Genomic DNA, 16,345 nt, shown 5'->3' with positions numbered 1-16,345 from the left:
TTTGAATCACAGTGTTTACATTCGGGTTTAAGAAAAATTCATCTGGCCCTAGCTGGTTTGGCTCAGTGGATAGAGCGTCCACCTGCGGACTAAAGGGTCCTGGGTTCGATTCCAGTTAAGGGCACATGCCCAGGTTGCGGGCTCCATCCCCAGTAGGGGGCGTGCAGGAGGCAGCCAATCCATGATTCTTGCTCATCATGATTCTCTCTCATCGTTGATGTTTCTATCTCTCTCTCTCTCCCTTTCTCTCTGAAATAAATAAAAATATATTGGGGGGGAAAAGAAAAATTCATCTGTGTTTATCTGGTCCTTGTCTGGTTTCATTTTGACATATAGATCCCTGATCCTTTGTTAGGTTATTCTTTTTTTTTTTTTTAATATATTTTTATTGATTTCACAGAGGAAGGGAGAGGGAGAGAGGGACAGAAACATCAATGATGAGAATCATCGATCAGCTGCCTCCTGCATGCCCCCCATTGGGGATCGAGCCCGCAATCCAAGCATGTGCCCCCGACCAGAATCGAACCCGGGACCCTTCAGTCCACAGGCCGACACTCTATCCACTGAGACAAACCGGGGCTTTAGTTTACTTTCATAAATTTTTATATTTTAAACTTTAGTCCTATGCACTAGCACAGTGGTTCTCAACCATTCTAATGCCGTGACCCCACATATGGTTGGGGGTCACCACAACATGAGGAACTGTATTAAAGGGTTGCGGCATTAGAATGGTTGAGAACCACTGCACTAGCCGCCTCTTCCCAGTTTTCTGACCTTTTCCTATTACTGTATTTAGCTAATACTAGTAAATGTCACTTTTAATTAATATAATTCTCTATTTTTCTAGGAAAATTTTGAATGACTTATCTTCTGATGCACCAGGAGTGCCAAGAATTGAAGAAGAGAAGTCTGAAGAGGAGACTTCAGCACCCGCCATCACCACTGTAACGGTGCCAACGCCGATTTACCAAACTAGCAGTGGACAGTATAGTGAGTAATAGATATTTCTGTTTCGGAAAGTGAGATGAAAAACTAATGTCTGCATTTTCCTTTAAGGAATTATAAAAATGCCAATTCTTTTCTCAGTCTCGCTGTCATTATTATATTTCCTTTACTATTCAATATGCAAAGTTCTATAACGGCAGTATTTTCTTTTCTTCAGGGTTTTAATTTGGATTGCTCAAGTATGTAAGCCCTTTAGATGGCTCTATGTTTTATGCCGATGCATGGAGAGTCTTAGAAGTTTTTTGAACCACTACTTCAGGTTTTTAAAATATTTTAAAATATATTTTTACTGATTTCAGAGAGGAAGGAAGAGGGAGAGATAGAAACATCAATGATGAGAGAGAATCACTGATCAACTGCCTCCTGCATGCCCCCACAGGGGATCGAGCCCACAACCCAGGCTTGTGCCCTGAATGGAATCGAACCAAATTGTGACCTCCTGGTTCATAGGTTGGCACTTGACCACTGAGACACCGCGGTGGGGCTATTATTTCTTTTAATATGAAAGGAAGTGTAGTGAATTATGATAATGAAAGCATAAGGGTTGCTGAATTACATCCTTTTTGGCTTATAAAAAGCAAAGGTTTTTTTTTTTTTTGCAAAATTCAAAGTTTCCATTTCTATTATAATACTTATCTTTCACCTAAATCTGTTATAAAGTACTTTTGAGTTCTGCTTTTGTTTGATCAAAGGCATTTGTGTGAGTGGTACTTTTTGTTCTTTTTTCCTCAATGTGCCTCATATTGATGATATCTTCCTTTTGATAAGTTCATTAACTTCAGTACTGCCCGTTATGTTTTCTCCCATCCCTTCCTTAATTATAAATTAAATGTACACCTTGAAACTCCTTTCCTGCATTAATTTTCTAATGCCCTGGGGAAGCCTATGTCAGGAATATGTATAAAAGTTTGACTCCCAAGTTAATAGTTTTCCAGTTATAACTCAAACTTGGTTTGCATTTCAGCTGGATTAACAACAAATTTGCAAGTAGCAGACTTTTTAGCTCTCTCAAAGCTGAAACTTTTCATAGTAAGTAGAAGGAAGGCATTTTTTTATTAAGTTTCTTGTCCACTCTGTAAATTTAATAAGAGTTCAGTTATCTTTTTCCTCCTTAAGTTCTTTGTTGGCAGAGATAAACAGGTGCTATCTATGTACATGTACGTGTAATTTGTGTTATTTAAGATGTGTATTCTAAGACATAGATACAGACCTTTATTTTTCTCCTGCTTGAGCACACCTGGGGGAGATAGCATGCTCCTCTTAGTGACAGTGATTTGCTTAGTGAAGCGAGTCTGACTTGAACTGGGAAGCATGCTCTTTAGGAAAGAGGGATATCAGAATCTCGAATAGGAAAGCAAAGTTCAGAAAAGTCAATGTTTATGTTTAATTGGGCAAACTGCTCTCCTCCAGCAACTGAGATTACTAGTTTTTAAAGGTTAATGCTTTGAGGTTTTTAAATCTTCATCATTATCTTTATTATTCTGAGTGTATGTATACACATGGCCTTGATGGAACTGATTTAACGTTATGTTCTTGATTGTCATTAAGAACCAATATAATGCCTGCTTACATACACAACATTTATTTGTATTTCTTAACTTATAAAACAAACACATGTTGTGAGAATTCAAGTGGTATAGGTTCATAGTATTAATAAGAAGTAAAATTCTTTTCATCCCTTCCCATTAGTAAGAATTTGGTATATATTCTTTCATTCTTTTTCCTTCTATTTATACAGACACTTGTTATCATGTATTTTTATACAAGTGAGAACTACATTATTTATATAGACATTATATACACTAGTTATGTGTATTGTGTCTTTAACAGCTATATTGTGTTTTATTGTATAAATAGAATATTTATTTAAACAGTCTCCCACACACACATACTGATGAACATACAGAACATCTCTAGTGTTTCAAATAATGCTACATGAACATTCTTATATATGTTGTAATGTCTTGGTGAAGTAGCATCCAAAGAGTAGAATTGTTGAATCCTTCCCAGTTGCCCTTCCCAGTGGCTGCACCAATTTTTGTTCCTTCCATAAATTGGTTATGGTTTTTATTCTGTTACTAATTTAATTCATACTTGGTTCACTGTCTCTGGTAATAAAGTCTTGAAAGATTCTATTTTTAGTTAGAAAACATGTGTTTATCATTTTGAACTTGAATTTTTTGTTTCACTGAATAAAACTATAACCCATATTGTTTTCCTCTTTATTTTGGCTACTGAGAATCTCAGCTAAGTTTATGTTTAATTACATTCTTTCCATCTAGATTTTCTGGTAGGGTTATTATATACACCTAGAGACACATCAGTCACTTGACTTCTATCTTTTTCTTCTTGTTTTAATGAATTTAGTTTTATTGAAAGCTATCTGAAATCCTTTTGGAATAATTAAGAAATAATTATTGTATGATAAATATTGAGAAAAACCATGTTTGGTAGAATCAGACTTCAGTTTTCAGAGTACTTTCATATACATTATCTCATTTGATTTTTACAACAATTTTACTTTAGTGGCTAGAACCAGATATTTTTATTTTTACAGAAGAGATAACAGATTCAAATAACAGTTTAGTGATGGAAGTTGGACTAGACCCCAGATCTCCTGATATCTAGTTTCCTACTTCTTTCTCCCACCTTGAGTTCATTGGTAGGTAGCCAAGAAAGCTGTATGTGTTAAATACAATAGAATTTGCTTATTAATAAACTATATGAAAAATTGTGTTTTGGTTCTCTTAACCTTCTGATTCTTTCAAGTTATCTTGCTATATTAATCTCAGAATAGTTCTTACATATGCCTTTTTTTTTATCATTGTCAGAAATAAGTAAAACTTATAGGATTAGCTAAAGTGAATGGGCTGTATTTGCCAGTATCTTAATTTCCACAGGTATCATTTGTAAACCAGATGAAAGCCATTAACTGTTATTATTTCTTGATTGAACAATGGATAATCAATTTTCCATATTCAGATGACTCAGGATATTAGTTACTAGAGCTAGCTGACAGTTAATACCAAGTTAATTCCTTTCTAACACACAAAAAGTAACGTGCTTAAGTCAGACATACTGACTTATTTAGTTAAAAATCTGTTACGCAATTTTATATGTAATGTAATTTTTAGTCTCTTTGGAAAACTTGAACTCAAACAGGGAGAGAGTCTAGAAAAGAATCCAACTATCTCAATGCTGGCATCCAAAGGATTGTTTTTTCCAAATAAAATAATGATCTATTTCTTTTCGTTAACTTTATCTACCATAAAGGTGAATTCATCTATAATAATAAAAGCATAATATGCTAATTAGACCGGATGAAGCCGCCGAGAGAGAGGCTGGCGGCCACCACGGAGGTGTTGGGGGGGGGGCGGCCTTCCCCCTTGCACGAATTTTGTGCATTGGGCCTCTAGTTGTTTTTATAAAGTGAAACATCTAATAGCATGAGCCAAAGTTGATTACTTTGTAATAGATGAATGATGTGTGGTTAGTTAGTAAATAATATTTTTAAAAATCCTTTATGAGAATATGGATAAGTAACTTAGAAATAGCAGTCAAGTTATTTTTCTCTAGACGATGATCTTAAGCTCTGATTTTAAAATCCTTGAGAGACTCTGATAATTAAGTTCCATGGGACATTTCAGTTGTTTCACTGAGTGGACTTTTGTTATGATTGTGCATTGCTAGCAGGTTAGAGAATAGAATGTACTACTGAGCTACATTATTAATTATGCATTAAGACAACCATTTACTGGGTGCCTACTACATGCCCATTATTGCACTAAGAATATGAAAATAGAGAAGAAAAACCACATTTCCTATCCTCAAGAAATTTAGTGAGATAGCAAATACTAAACAGAATATTAGGTAGTTAGTGCTAGAATAAAGGAAGTATGGATCACAAAATGGTACCTCCTCTAAACCAAAAAACTTCAAAAGGAATTCTAATATTTTCTCATTTAACTACTTTTTAAAAAATTAACAGACATTATTATAAATTATAATGTGGTACATAGAGTGCATTTATATTATAGAAATTGATTGTGGGTTTCCTGAGCAGAAAGGTACTTCATAGTACCAAATCCTTCTTACCAGTGTTATTTGCTGTTATAATTTTTCCGAGTTTATGTCTCACAAATTACTTTGAATTTAGTGTGTTGTAAAAGTCCTATATGGTATTAATTAAACTTGTAACAATAAAATTCATTGGGTTTTAGTTGCCATTACCCAGGGAGGAGCAATACAACTGGCTAACAATGGTACCGATGGGGTACAGGGCCTGCAAACATTAACCATGACCAACGCAGCTGCCACTCAGCCGGGTACTACCATTCTACAGTATGCACAGACCACTGATGGACAGCAGATCTTAGTGCCCAGCAACCAAGTTGTTGTTCAAGGTAAGTGAATTCAGATTTCACAGGTATGGTACATTCTTTGAAAGCTTGAAATTTTATAAGCTCAGAAAAAGTAAGTATGATACTGTAAAACACTGTTGAAATGTAAATTTTTCTTCATTATAAATAAATTTTCCACTAACTCTTCCATAATTCTAATTAGACCAAAATGTCATGGCATAAAAACAACTATTTTCAGTTTTAAAAATATAACTTCTATTTTTAACACCTCTAGAATTTGGGGATAGGAGAAACAGGGTAGGTTAAATGGAAAGACAATGAAGTCAGGAGTTAGGAAAGCTAGATTGTAGCTTAGATTCTGCATAGATTTGCTATGTGACCTTGAATAAGACTCAGCTTCTCTGGGCTCATTTTTTTTCATGTGTCAAATGAGAGAGTTGTACTGATAAGAAATTGGAGATTCAAATTTCTGATTCTCTGCTGTTTTATTCAAAAGAAATTTACATCATCATTTTCTAAGATTATCATTTTTTGTTTTAATGAAAGCATTGTCTTCTGAAAAAGCTTATACCGGTATGTAACTATGCTGGTTTTTGTAGAAAAGTAGTAGTTAAATCCTTGATGAATTATAGAAATATCTTTTTTCTGTTTAACTTAATTTTGTTTTGTTTTCTTCCAATTTGTTTCAGGAATCTTTATGGATAAGAGTTGATCATTTTTCTTTTAAACTATTTTAATATTTTAATATATGTATACCAGATTGGAAATTTGCATATTGAGGAAATAAAACATGTTTCTAAAAATGTTTTTATTAATAATATGTTTTGCCTCTGTTAGGTAATGACAGTTGTGCCCCATCCCCTCATCATGGAAGATAATTTTTGAATAATTCTAAAACCTCAACTAGAGAGAGTCATAATTTACTTAAAGGGCCCTAATGTATTTACAGAATATATTCTGTTACTAAAAAATAATATTTGAAGAAGATAATACTTTGCTTGTTAATGGGAGTAAAACACCTTTTCACTTTACATGCAGGTACTCAAAAATTGTAAAGCAGGATGTCAGTGAATTTGAATTCTGAACGTCAGTTTGAAGATGGTAACATGTTTAGTATATAAATCTTTTCCACTCAAACTACACATTTTAATTGATATTAACAAATATGGATAATTTTATAAAGACCTTCAAATTCTCTCAGATAATGTTAGGTTCCTTATTCTTAGGAGGGCATATTACTAAGCTGTTTTTACAAGCAGTTTGACCAGTAGTGATTGTATTTCTTTTCACAAGTAATAGATCATTTAGTTAGAAGAATAACTAATACATTAAGCGATGTTTACAGATGATATAATCGTCATCACTTGGTATATTTTTTCATACTTAGTTTTGTGTCAATTAGAAATTTATAATAGTTGACCATAATGCTTTATTTTTTCTTCTATTTTGCTATTTGATGAAAAAATCATGGTCGTTTTTATGTCGTGGCAAGAGTCTACTTGAAATTTTTTAATATGAATTTACCATATCAAAGGAAGACATTGAGGACTATATCTAGGAAGATGAACCAAGCTGTGCCCTGCTTACCTTTTAGACTTAAGGTTGGTAAGCATGTTAACAGAATAGAACTGCATTCCAATGAAATATAAATTAAAAATCCAGCAGATGTAGGTTAAGACCTCTTTCCCCCAAGGGTCTATACTAATAAATACATTAAGTTGGGAATTATTTCTCAGTAATTATTTCTCAGTAATGCTGATTCTTTCACCATTTTAGTCAGAATCATCTGTTCCTCCCCACCCCCCCTTTTAATCCAAAATGTATGTTTAGATTGATGATTGCATACCTAGTTTTACCAGGGCACAGTGCTTCAGTGTCTTACACCACATTCACCTGTTTTCTTTTCAGCGGCCTCTGGAGATGTACAAACATACCAGATTCGCACAGCACCCACTAGCACCATCGCCCCTGGAGTTGTTATGGCTTCCTCTCCAGCGCTTCCTACACAGCCTGCTGAAGAAGCCGCACGAAAGAGAGAGGTTCGTCTAATGAAGAACAGGTACATATGTTGTATTTACTGAGATTGTTGTAAGTCGGCTATGTCTTCACATTCTTCCAGATGTGTGTCTTTTACATCTGCTGACAATAAGATATTTGTGCTGAATTTTTTTCTGGTAGAATTGATGGATCTTGCTAAAACTTCTTTGTTTAATAAACTGCACTTACGAAATGGCTAGCAGTATTATGGATTAATCTTTGATCATAAAGTAGTTTTCTCTCCTGCAATTTCCCATGAAAGGTTTAGTGCACAATTTGCTATATATTCATTATGCTTTAACCAACTGGCTAGTTTATTTAAAAATTGTTTGTTTTTGCCTTAGATGGTTTGGCTCAGTGGATAGAGCATCAGCCTGGGGACTGAAGGGTCCCGGGTTCAATTCTGGTCAAGGGCACATGTTTGGGTTATGGCTCGACCCCCAACAGGGGGTGTGCAAAAGGCAACTGATCAATGATTCTCTCTCATCATGGATGTTTCTGTCTTCCTTTTCCTTCCTCTCTGAAATCAATAAAATATATATATATTCCTATTGATTTCAGAGAGGAAGGGAGGGAGAAGGGGAGATAGAAACATCCATGATGAGAGAGAATCATGGATCGGCTGCCCCTGCAAGTCCCCCACTGGGGATCAAGCCCACAACCCAGGCATGTGCCCTTGACCAGAATTGAACCTGGGACCTTTCTTTCAGTTTACAGGCCAACGCTCTATTCACTGAGCCAGACGGGCTAGGGCTAGAAATATATATTTTTTTAAATTTGTTTCTTTTCATGAGCAGTATGTTTCAAGATCAATAGTTTCATGTATGTTATTAAAATTAAATGTTAAATTTTTTTTGTAATACAGTAAATATATGGTGGCTAATCCATGGCTTAATGACTATTACCTTTACTCAAAATAGTAATATTTTAATACTTAAATATTCTTTGAAAATAGATTGTCTAAGAATACCTTGTAATTGACAAAATCTTAGAATTAGTCATCAACAATAAAAATGCTACATATCATAAAGTAAATTCATAGCTGTAAATGATTTTGTCATTAAAAAACATTTTTATTTGCTTATATTTACCTTAGGATTTTAATATTAATAAAATGAAAATGAGGTATATAAAGATAGAAGTTATAAATTGGTGAAAATATGCCTCTGTTGTTCACCCCAACTATCTTCAAATACTATGAATAAATCGAAAGAAACACAGAGATTGAACATCAATGATCTGGATTCAAGTCCTGTATCTACCCCTTTTACTGTGATTTTAGAAGAACATATTAACCTTTTAAACCTCAGTTTTCTCTTATAAAACAGGAACCCACAGCCCACCCAGGGTTGCATATTCCAGTATCTAACATAAATGGAATCATACAGTATGTAGCCTTTTGGATCTGGCTTTTTTCATTTAGCAAAATGCATTTAAGTTTCATTAACTAGTGTTGCATGAATAAATAATTGGTTTTATCTCTGATATTTCATTGTATATATGTACTGTGGTTTACCCTGAAGTTCATATTAGTTGTTTCCACCTTTGGAGGATTATGAATAAAGTTACTATAAATACTTACATACAGGTTTTATATGAACTTTCAGTTCACTTGAGTACATATCTAGGAGTGGTCTGGCTGAGTGGAATAGTAGTATATATTTAACTTTATAAGAAAACAGCCAAACTGTTTTCCAGAATGGCTGTACCATTTTGCATTCCCACCAACAATGTACGAGATCCAATTGTTCTATATCAAATGTGAAATTGTTTTACATTTAGGCCTATGATCCCTTTTGAGTTAACTTTTGTATAAGGTGTGAGGTGTGTCAAGTTTCATTTTCTGTATATGGACACTCATTTATCTAGCACTATTTATTACAAAGACTGTCCTTTCTCTATTGCCATTGCACTTTTGTAGAAAATTAACTGACTGTATTTTTGTGGGTCTGTTTCTGGACTATCTAGCTTTTTTTCATTGGTCTGTGTCTCCCCTTTCATCAATATCATGCTGTCTGGATTACTATTAGTAAGTTTTGAATTGGATAATGTGAGTCTTCCAACTTTGTTCTTTTATAGAATTGTTTTAGCCATTCTGGTTCCTTTGCATTTTCATATAAATTTTAGAATCAGTTTGTTGATGTCTATGAGAAAGTTTGCTGAGATTTTTATTAGGATTGTGTTGAGTTTATAGGTCAAATTGAGGAGCATCTTAACAATACTGATGCTTTCATTCTATGAACACAATATATACTTCATTTTCCAGCATACAGGACTTTGCTCCTTTTTGGAGATTCCAGGAGAGAGTGTCTCCTTGCCCTTCCAGCGTCTAGTGACTACCTAACATTCCTTGGCTCATGGCTCCTTCTCCATCTTCAAAGTCATCAGTGTAGCATCTTGCTATGTCTTCCTTTTATAATCATACTAGAGGCCCGGTGCACAAAATTCATGTATGGGGGGAGGGGTGTCCCTCAGCCCAGCCTGCACCCTCTCCAATCTGGGACATCCCTCTCACAATCCAAGACTGCTGGCTCCCAACTGCTTGCCTGCCTGCCTTCCTGATTGCCCCTAACCGCTTCTGTCTGCCAGCCTGATCACCCCCTAACCACTCCCCTGCCAGCCTGATTGATGCCTAACTGCTCCCCTGACAGCCTGATTGCCCTCCCCTGCAGGCCTGGTCACCCATAACTGCCCTCCCCTGCAGGCCTGTTTCCCCTCCCACAACTGCTCTGCCCTGCAGGCCTGGGTCCCCCCCCCCAACTGCCCTTCCCTGCAGGCCCGGTTGCCCCCAACTTCCCTCCTCTGCCGGCCTGGTCACCCCTAACTGCCCTCCTCTGCCGGCCTGGTCACCCCTAACTGCCCTCCCCTGCAGGCTTGATCGCCCCCAACTGCCCTCCCTTGCAGGCCTGATCCCTCCCAACTGCTCTCCCCTGCTGGCCATCTTGTGGCGGCCATCTTGTATCCTCATGGAGGCAGGATCTTTGATCACATGGGGGAAGCCATCGTCTGTGTTGGAGTGATGGTCAATTTGCATATTACTCTTCTATTACATGGAATCATCTGCCTCTTTGCCACTTTTAGAGACCCTTCTGATACATTGGCCCCACTCAGATAATAATCCAGGATAATTTTATTTTAAGATCAGCTGATTAACAACCTTAATTCTGTCTGCAACCATACTTCTCCTTTACCATGTCAGATAACATATTCACAGACTAGTGACTTAATAGCTTGCTAAAAAATATTTATTATTTTTAATATCTTAGATTTTTTTTAAAAATTATTTTTAATCTTGGTAAGAAAACATGAAGTTTGCCATCTTAGCCATTTTTTAAGTATACAGGCTTAATAGTGTTAAGTATATTCACATTATTGTGCAACAGACTTCCAGAACTGTTTCATCTTGCAAAACTTATACTTCATCATAAACAACTTCCCTTATTTCCCCCTCCTTCTCTAGTCCTTGGCAGTCACCATTCTCCTTTCTGTTTTTATGAGTTTGACTACTTTAGATACTTCATAGAAGTGCAGTCATAAAGTATTTGTCTATGACTGCTTATTTTACTTAGCATAATGTCCTCAGGATACATCCATGTTGTAGCGTGTGACAGGATTTCCTTCATTTTTAAGGCTGAATAATATTCCATTGTTTATATATACACCACATTTTTAAAATGTGTTCATCTGTGAATCAATATTTGGGTTGCTTTCCTTCTAGCTCTTGGCTATGGTGAACAATGCTGTTAGGAACATGGGTGTGCAAATGTCTCTTCAGTATCCTTCTCTAAATTCTTTTGGATATATTCCCCAAAGTGGGATTGCTGAGCCATATGATAATACTCTTTTTAATTTTTTGAGGATTTGCCATAGTGTTTTCTATACTGGCTGCGCTATCTTACCTTCTTACCAACAGTGCACAAGTTTTCAAATTTCTTCACATCCCCATCAACACTTGTTATTTGCTTTTGTTTGTTGTTTTGTTGTTGTTGTTGTTGTTTTATAGTAGTCCTAATGGCTGTGAGGGTATTCCTCATTGTAATTTTGATTTACATTTCTCTAATGATTAGATTGATATTGAGCATTTTTTTATATGCTTGTTGGCCATTTGTATATCTTTGGATAAATGTTTATTCAAATCCTTTGCCCGTTTTTTAATCCAGTTATTTTGTTGTTGAGTTGTAGGTGTCCTTTGTATATTCTGAATATTAACTCCATATGATTTGCAAATATTCCCCTATTCTATAGGAAGCTCTTTTACTCTGTCATTGTGTTCTTTGATGTGCAGAAGTTTTTAAGTTTGATGTAGTCACATTTTCATATTTGCTTTCATATTTACTTTTACTTTGTTGCCTGTGCTTTTGGTGACATAGCCAAGAAATCACTGCCTAACCCAGTTGTTTTAAAGCTTTTCCACTGTTTTCTTCTAGACGTTTTGTAGTTTTAGGTCTTAGTGTTTAGGTCTTTAATCCATTTTTATTTAAATTTAGTATATGGTATAAGATAAGGGTCCAACTGTCTTCTTTTGTGTGTTTTCTCAACATCATTTGTTGAAGAGACTTGTGTTAGATTTTTTAAAATGCCTTGAAATAATGAGTTTGTGAGATCTTTCTATTCAAAGCAGGGATGGGGAATGTCCAGCCTGCGGGCCATATAAGGCCCATGAAATCATTTGGTCTGGCCCTGCCAAGGCATTAAGGGTGAGTTAATTAATTATTTGACCAAATATAGCAGGCTAATTGTTAAGTTGATAATTTTGTGTGGCCTGCAAATGATGTTATAAAAATTATCTAAATAGCCTTTGGCAGAAAAAGGTTCCCCACCCCTGATTTAAAGGATGATTTTTTCACACTAAAATTTGCCTTAATCACTTGATAGTTACTGATATTGATAGAATTTCAAGTTTTATACGTATGATGCAGAACATTTTAATAAACATTTAAAAATCCAATTTTTAAGTGATTGTTCAGCCCTTTTGGTTGTGGAGTTTTCACATTTGGGGTGTTTTGAATCAAATTTCTGTGGTATATTAAAATTAAATGTTTTATGTAAGGCAATTTCCAATTCATTCTGTATTTCTTTCAAATGCTAAATTTATAATATATTAAAATAACATGAGCTAACTTTCTAAAAAAGAAATGTATTCCAACCCAAAATAAGTGATACAGAAATGTTACATAACATTTCCTTTTTTGTTGCTTATAGGGAAGCAGCACGAGAGTGTCGTAGAAAGAAGAAAGAATATGTGAAGTGTTTAGAAAACAGAGTGGCAGTGCTTGAAAACCAAAACAAGACACTGATTGAGGAGCTAAAAGCACTTAAGGACCTTTACTGCCACAAATCAGATTAATTTGGGATTTAAATCTCACCTGTTACATTGGACAAAGAACTGGCTTGGCCACAACCAGAAAGACAAAATAAACATTTTATTTTCTAAACATTTCTTTTTTTCTATGCGCAAAACTGCCTGAAAGCAACTACAGAGTTTCATTCGTTTGTGCTTTTGCATTAAACTGTGAATGTTCCTACACCTGCCTCCACTTCTCCCTTCAAGAAGTTTTCAGCACCAGGAATCATGAAGAAACTTTTGCAGTTCATCCCCCATCCTCAAGAAGTAATAATTGATTGACTTTGTAAATTGATGGGGGAAATGAGGAAAAGAAAAATTTTTTTAATTTCAAGGTTTGTGCTGAGCGCCTTGATTGCCTTAGGGACAGAATTACCCCAGCCTCTTGAGCTGAAGTAATGTGTGGGCCACATGCATAAAGTAAGTAAGGTGCAATGAAGAAGTGATTGCCAAATTGATGTTTCTACATTTTCATTGTGAATTATGTAAAATCATTAAAAGAAATACCCTCTAAAGAATGGTGTTGAAGAAAGTAAGAATGAATTTGGAGTGCTTTCTATGTACAATCTCTTCAATACTGAAAACATCCTTGATTCTTAAAAACATTCTGTATTAACTACAGCTCTTCTATAGGGCAGTTGTTGCTTCTTAATTTAGTTCTGTATGTGTTCAACATTTTTGAATACATTAAGAGAAGTAACCAACTGGATGAAAAGGCATGGTATTTTAATTTTAAATTAAATTGAAATAAATGTAAGTACAAATTTTGTTTTAGTTAGTTCAAAATTCTTAGTAAAAAGATGCTTTACTCAAACCAGCCCTCTGAGTTATATAGCAAGGTTTTTAAATAAATGTTTTTGTCATCGCCTTCAAAAATATTTATATTGTCACTCATTTACTTAAAAACAATTTCTAATTAAACTGTTCCCATTTGCACTTACATTATACCACCAATAGGAAAGCCTTCAAAATGTTAAGTAAAGCAAAGTGATGTTTGTTTATAAAATGTGTAGGAAAATACTTATTTTAAATCTTTTCCGTATTAACATACTTTAACAGAATATCTCTACTGAATTTTTTTAATGCAGTTGTAAGAATATAGCTCTGAAAAGTACACTATTAGATGTGACAGAAAAGTATACTATTAGATGTGACAAGGGAAGTAATTTTCTTCAGACATGTTTGAATGACTGCTGTACTCTACAACATTTAGATTATCATTCTTGCAAAGCATTTGTTTTCTTCTAAAAGGGATAATTATGCTTTTAGTTTCCAGTAGCTATACTAGTATAGTCTTTGTCATTCTATAAAGGAGATACCTTTTTTAACTCCTGACTAGAACAGTCTGTGCTTGTATGTATCATACATTGTTTCCAATACTACTTTTTGTTAATTATTCATTTGATCACTAAGCCTGATAAATCTAAAAATTATTCTTTAATAGAAAAATAAGACTAATAAAAGAAAAATAAAACTAAGGTGGATTTTAAAAATTGGAGACTGACATAATGTTAGATATCATTTCTCATTTGAGAAGGTTGTTTCTTTTAGAAGAGAGTCAAGAAAATTAGTATTTTATGTTCAGTTATGGGTTATTTTTTAAAGTTTACTTTGTTAATGTGTTAAAATATGCAGATGGGTGTTAATTATTGGGTCCATTTTTAAAAGTAAAATTTTTAATTAATATTTGTAAAAGGTATATTTTTGTTTGTAACAAACCACTGTCTTTTTTCAAGGATGAACAGAGTTTATGAAGGAGCATCATTCTAAGAATTGAGTGATGTAGTGTATTTGGACAATATTCCATATTCTCAAGAAGGCTTTCAAACAATTGTAAAGATTGATGTTTATCCTGCTGAGCTAATGGGGAATGTTATAGTATAAAAATTACTTCTATACCAGTATAGAGATGTCATTTTCCAAAACTGGTTTAACAGAAACCAAGCAAAATCACAAATTTGTTCACCAACTAGAATTCTTTCGTAATTAGTCAAAGTGAACATTTTGAATGTCATAAGCTTTATAAATGAAAATTGCCTAGTATTTAGCAAGTTGTAAATGAAAGTTATACGTTTTTCAAAAGTTAGGCTTTCCATTTAATTAGAAATTTGGTGGTCCTCTTAGTCCCTGATGAATCAAGGCAATCACTTCCATATTAGATGGTTGGATTTGTAAGTTATAAAGACCGGGTCCTTTATACCTTGAGGATGATTGCACTGGTTTGAAGTCAGTTACTTAAATGGTGAGATAACAAATGTATTCTGTTGCTAAATCTGTTTTAGACCCTTGGAGAGACTTGAAGATTTCAGTTTATAGAAATTAAGCATCTTTTGTGCAGACCTTTTTTTTTTTTTAACAAGAATTGGGGGAAAGGTTAGTTTTTATGCATGCAACTTTGAGAATTTTTATTAAGAAAATGACATAATGAAAAAAATATTGTAGCCAAGAACATAAATGGCCATCTTACCAGTAATAGTTGTTTTTTTCTCTTCATATTGGCCAAAAGGGAATGGAAATGCTATCATAGGAATTTGTACATATGCTACTGATTTGCCTAGAAAATAGTTTGGTATCACTTTGCAAACATAGGGCCATGTGGCACTTTTATCTATAGGATAGATTAACTAATAAAAATGAAGTGGGAGGGGTTTATTTTTGATATTACTTATTAGTTTTCAAGCTTTGATAGTGTTTAACTGAAAAGTGGTTTAGAAAGGGCTAGATCCAATGTGTTCACATTAAAAAATTGATATCAGATGTGATTTTAAGTTCATTCATTTTCAAACTCAAGTACCATATTGGCAACCATAATACTGTCATAGGTGCTCTGTTCTTTCGATATTCTTGGGGGGGAATGGCATTTGTATGATATATGTGTACATATATATATATATATATACATACAGTATATAATCTGAAGCTCTGAGAGCTCAAGTCAGGAATGCCGAGTATTATAGTATATTGAGGTTAGGTGAAATTTTACATTTTTGCGTGTTCTATTGCATACCTTTTGATAGTTTCTTGGACTGCATTACTCCAGCACTCATGATTGATTTTTGTCTTCTAATTTTCTTCCAAGTGTTTTTTTTTTTTTTTTTTAATTATTATTGTTCGTTTTCTTTGGCTTGATACTTTTAAACATGTTACTAGTCACTTGAAAACTCCCTCCACCCCAGAGTATTTGGTTTTTATGCTTTGTCTCTGGCAGCTATAACAGTGGTAAGAACATTTGAAGATAGCTTCTAGAAGGTACCACTCATTTCAGAAATCATCCTGGGGGAGGAATTTTGGTCTTTTCATTTGAGCAGGGATTTTGTCAGAAAATGTGTTTGGATGGAAGGTCAGCAGCAGTGCTAGTATCTGAAAGCACAATGCCAGCCAGGCAGGCTGTCCAATCAGAAGTCATCTGGCTGAAGTTTCTCTCTGTCTCTCAGGCCTAATCCCTAGTATCATTCTGACCATTCGGGTGACATGTGGAATCATACAAAGGCTTAGGAAGAAGTAAGTTTGTTTAAACCAGGATGCTTTTACTTACTTGAAGTGACTTCAATCTAGATTTCTTCTTTTCATTTTTAAGATGTTTTAAATTCTGTGATCA

At 34.5% G+C, this 16,345-nt stretch overlaps 2 protein-coding genes across 10 annotated transcripts in view; one reads left to right on the top strand and one right to left on the bottom strand.

The window, feature by feature from the left end:
* METTL21A (methyltransferase 21A, HSPA lysine) overlaps nucleotides 1–16,345 on the bottom strand; it is a 40,315-nt gene that overhangs the window by 9,735 nt on the left and 14,235 nt on the right. The window contains exon 4 of one of the 3 annotated variants that reach the window (XM_054723475.1): nucleotides 7,436–7,502. The exons of the other annotated variants lie outside the window; for them this stretch is intronic. Within the exon in view, the coding sequence (XP_054579450.1) occupies nucleotides 7,497–7,502 (6 nt within the window). The 3' untranslated portion in view covers nucleotides 7,436–7,496. Of the gene's footprint in view, nucleotides 1–7,435; nucleotides 7,503–16,345 lie in introns of those variants that run through there. 3 annotated transcript variants of the gene reach the window in all.
* Nucleotides 1–16,345, top strand: part of CREB1 (cAMP responsive element binding protein 1) — a 58,304-nt gene that overhangs the window by 40,703 nt on the left and 1,256 nt on the right. For 5 of the 7 annotated variants that reach the window (XM_028151148.2, XM_054723469.1, XM_008145232.3 and 2 more), the window contains 4 exons: nucleotides 848–990; nucleotides 5,226–5,408; nucleotides 7,275–7,425; nucleotides 12,606–13,514. In XM_028151148.2, coding sequence (XP_028006949.1) covers nucleotides 848–990; nucleotides 5,226–5,408; nucleotides 7,275–7,425; nucleotides 12,606–12,750 — 622 coding nt within the window. In that variant the 3' untranslated portion in view covers nucleotides 12,751–13,514. Of the gene's footprint in view, nucleotides 1–847; nucleotides 991–5,225; nucleotides 5,409–7,274; nucleotides 7,426–12,024; nucleotides 12,101–12,605; nucleotides 13,515–16,345 lie in introns of those variants that run through there. The other 2 variants (XM_054723471.1, XR_008557528.1) reach the window with 2 other exon arrangements.

This window comes from Eptesicus fuscus, chromosome 11 (genome assembly GCF_027574615.1).
Source record: "Eptesicus fuscus isolate TK198812 chromosome 11, DD_ASM_mEF_20220401, whole genome shotgun sequence".
NCBI classification, from domain to species: domain Eukaryota; kingdom Metazoa; phylum Chordata; class Mammalia; order Chiroptera; family Vespertilionidae; genus Eptesicus; species Eptesicus fuscus.
This window is presented reverse-complemented; position numbering and strand designations above follow the sequence as displayed.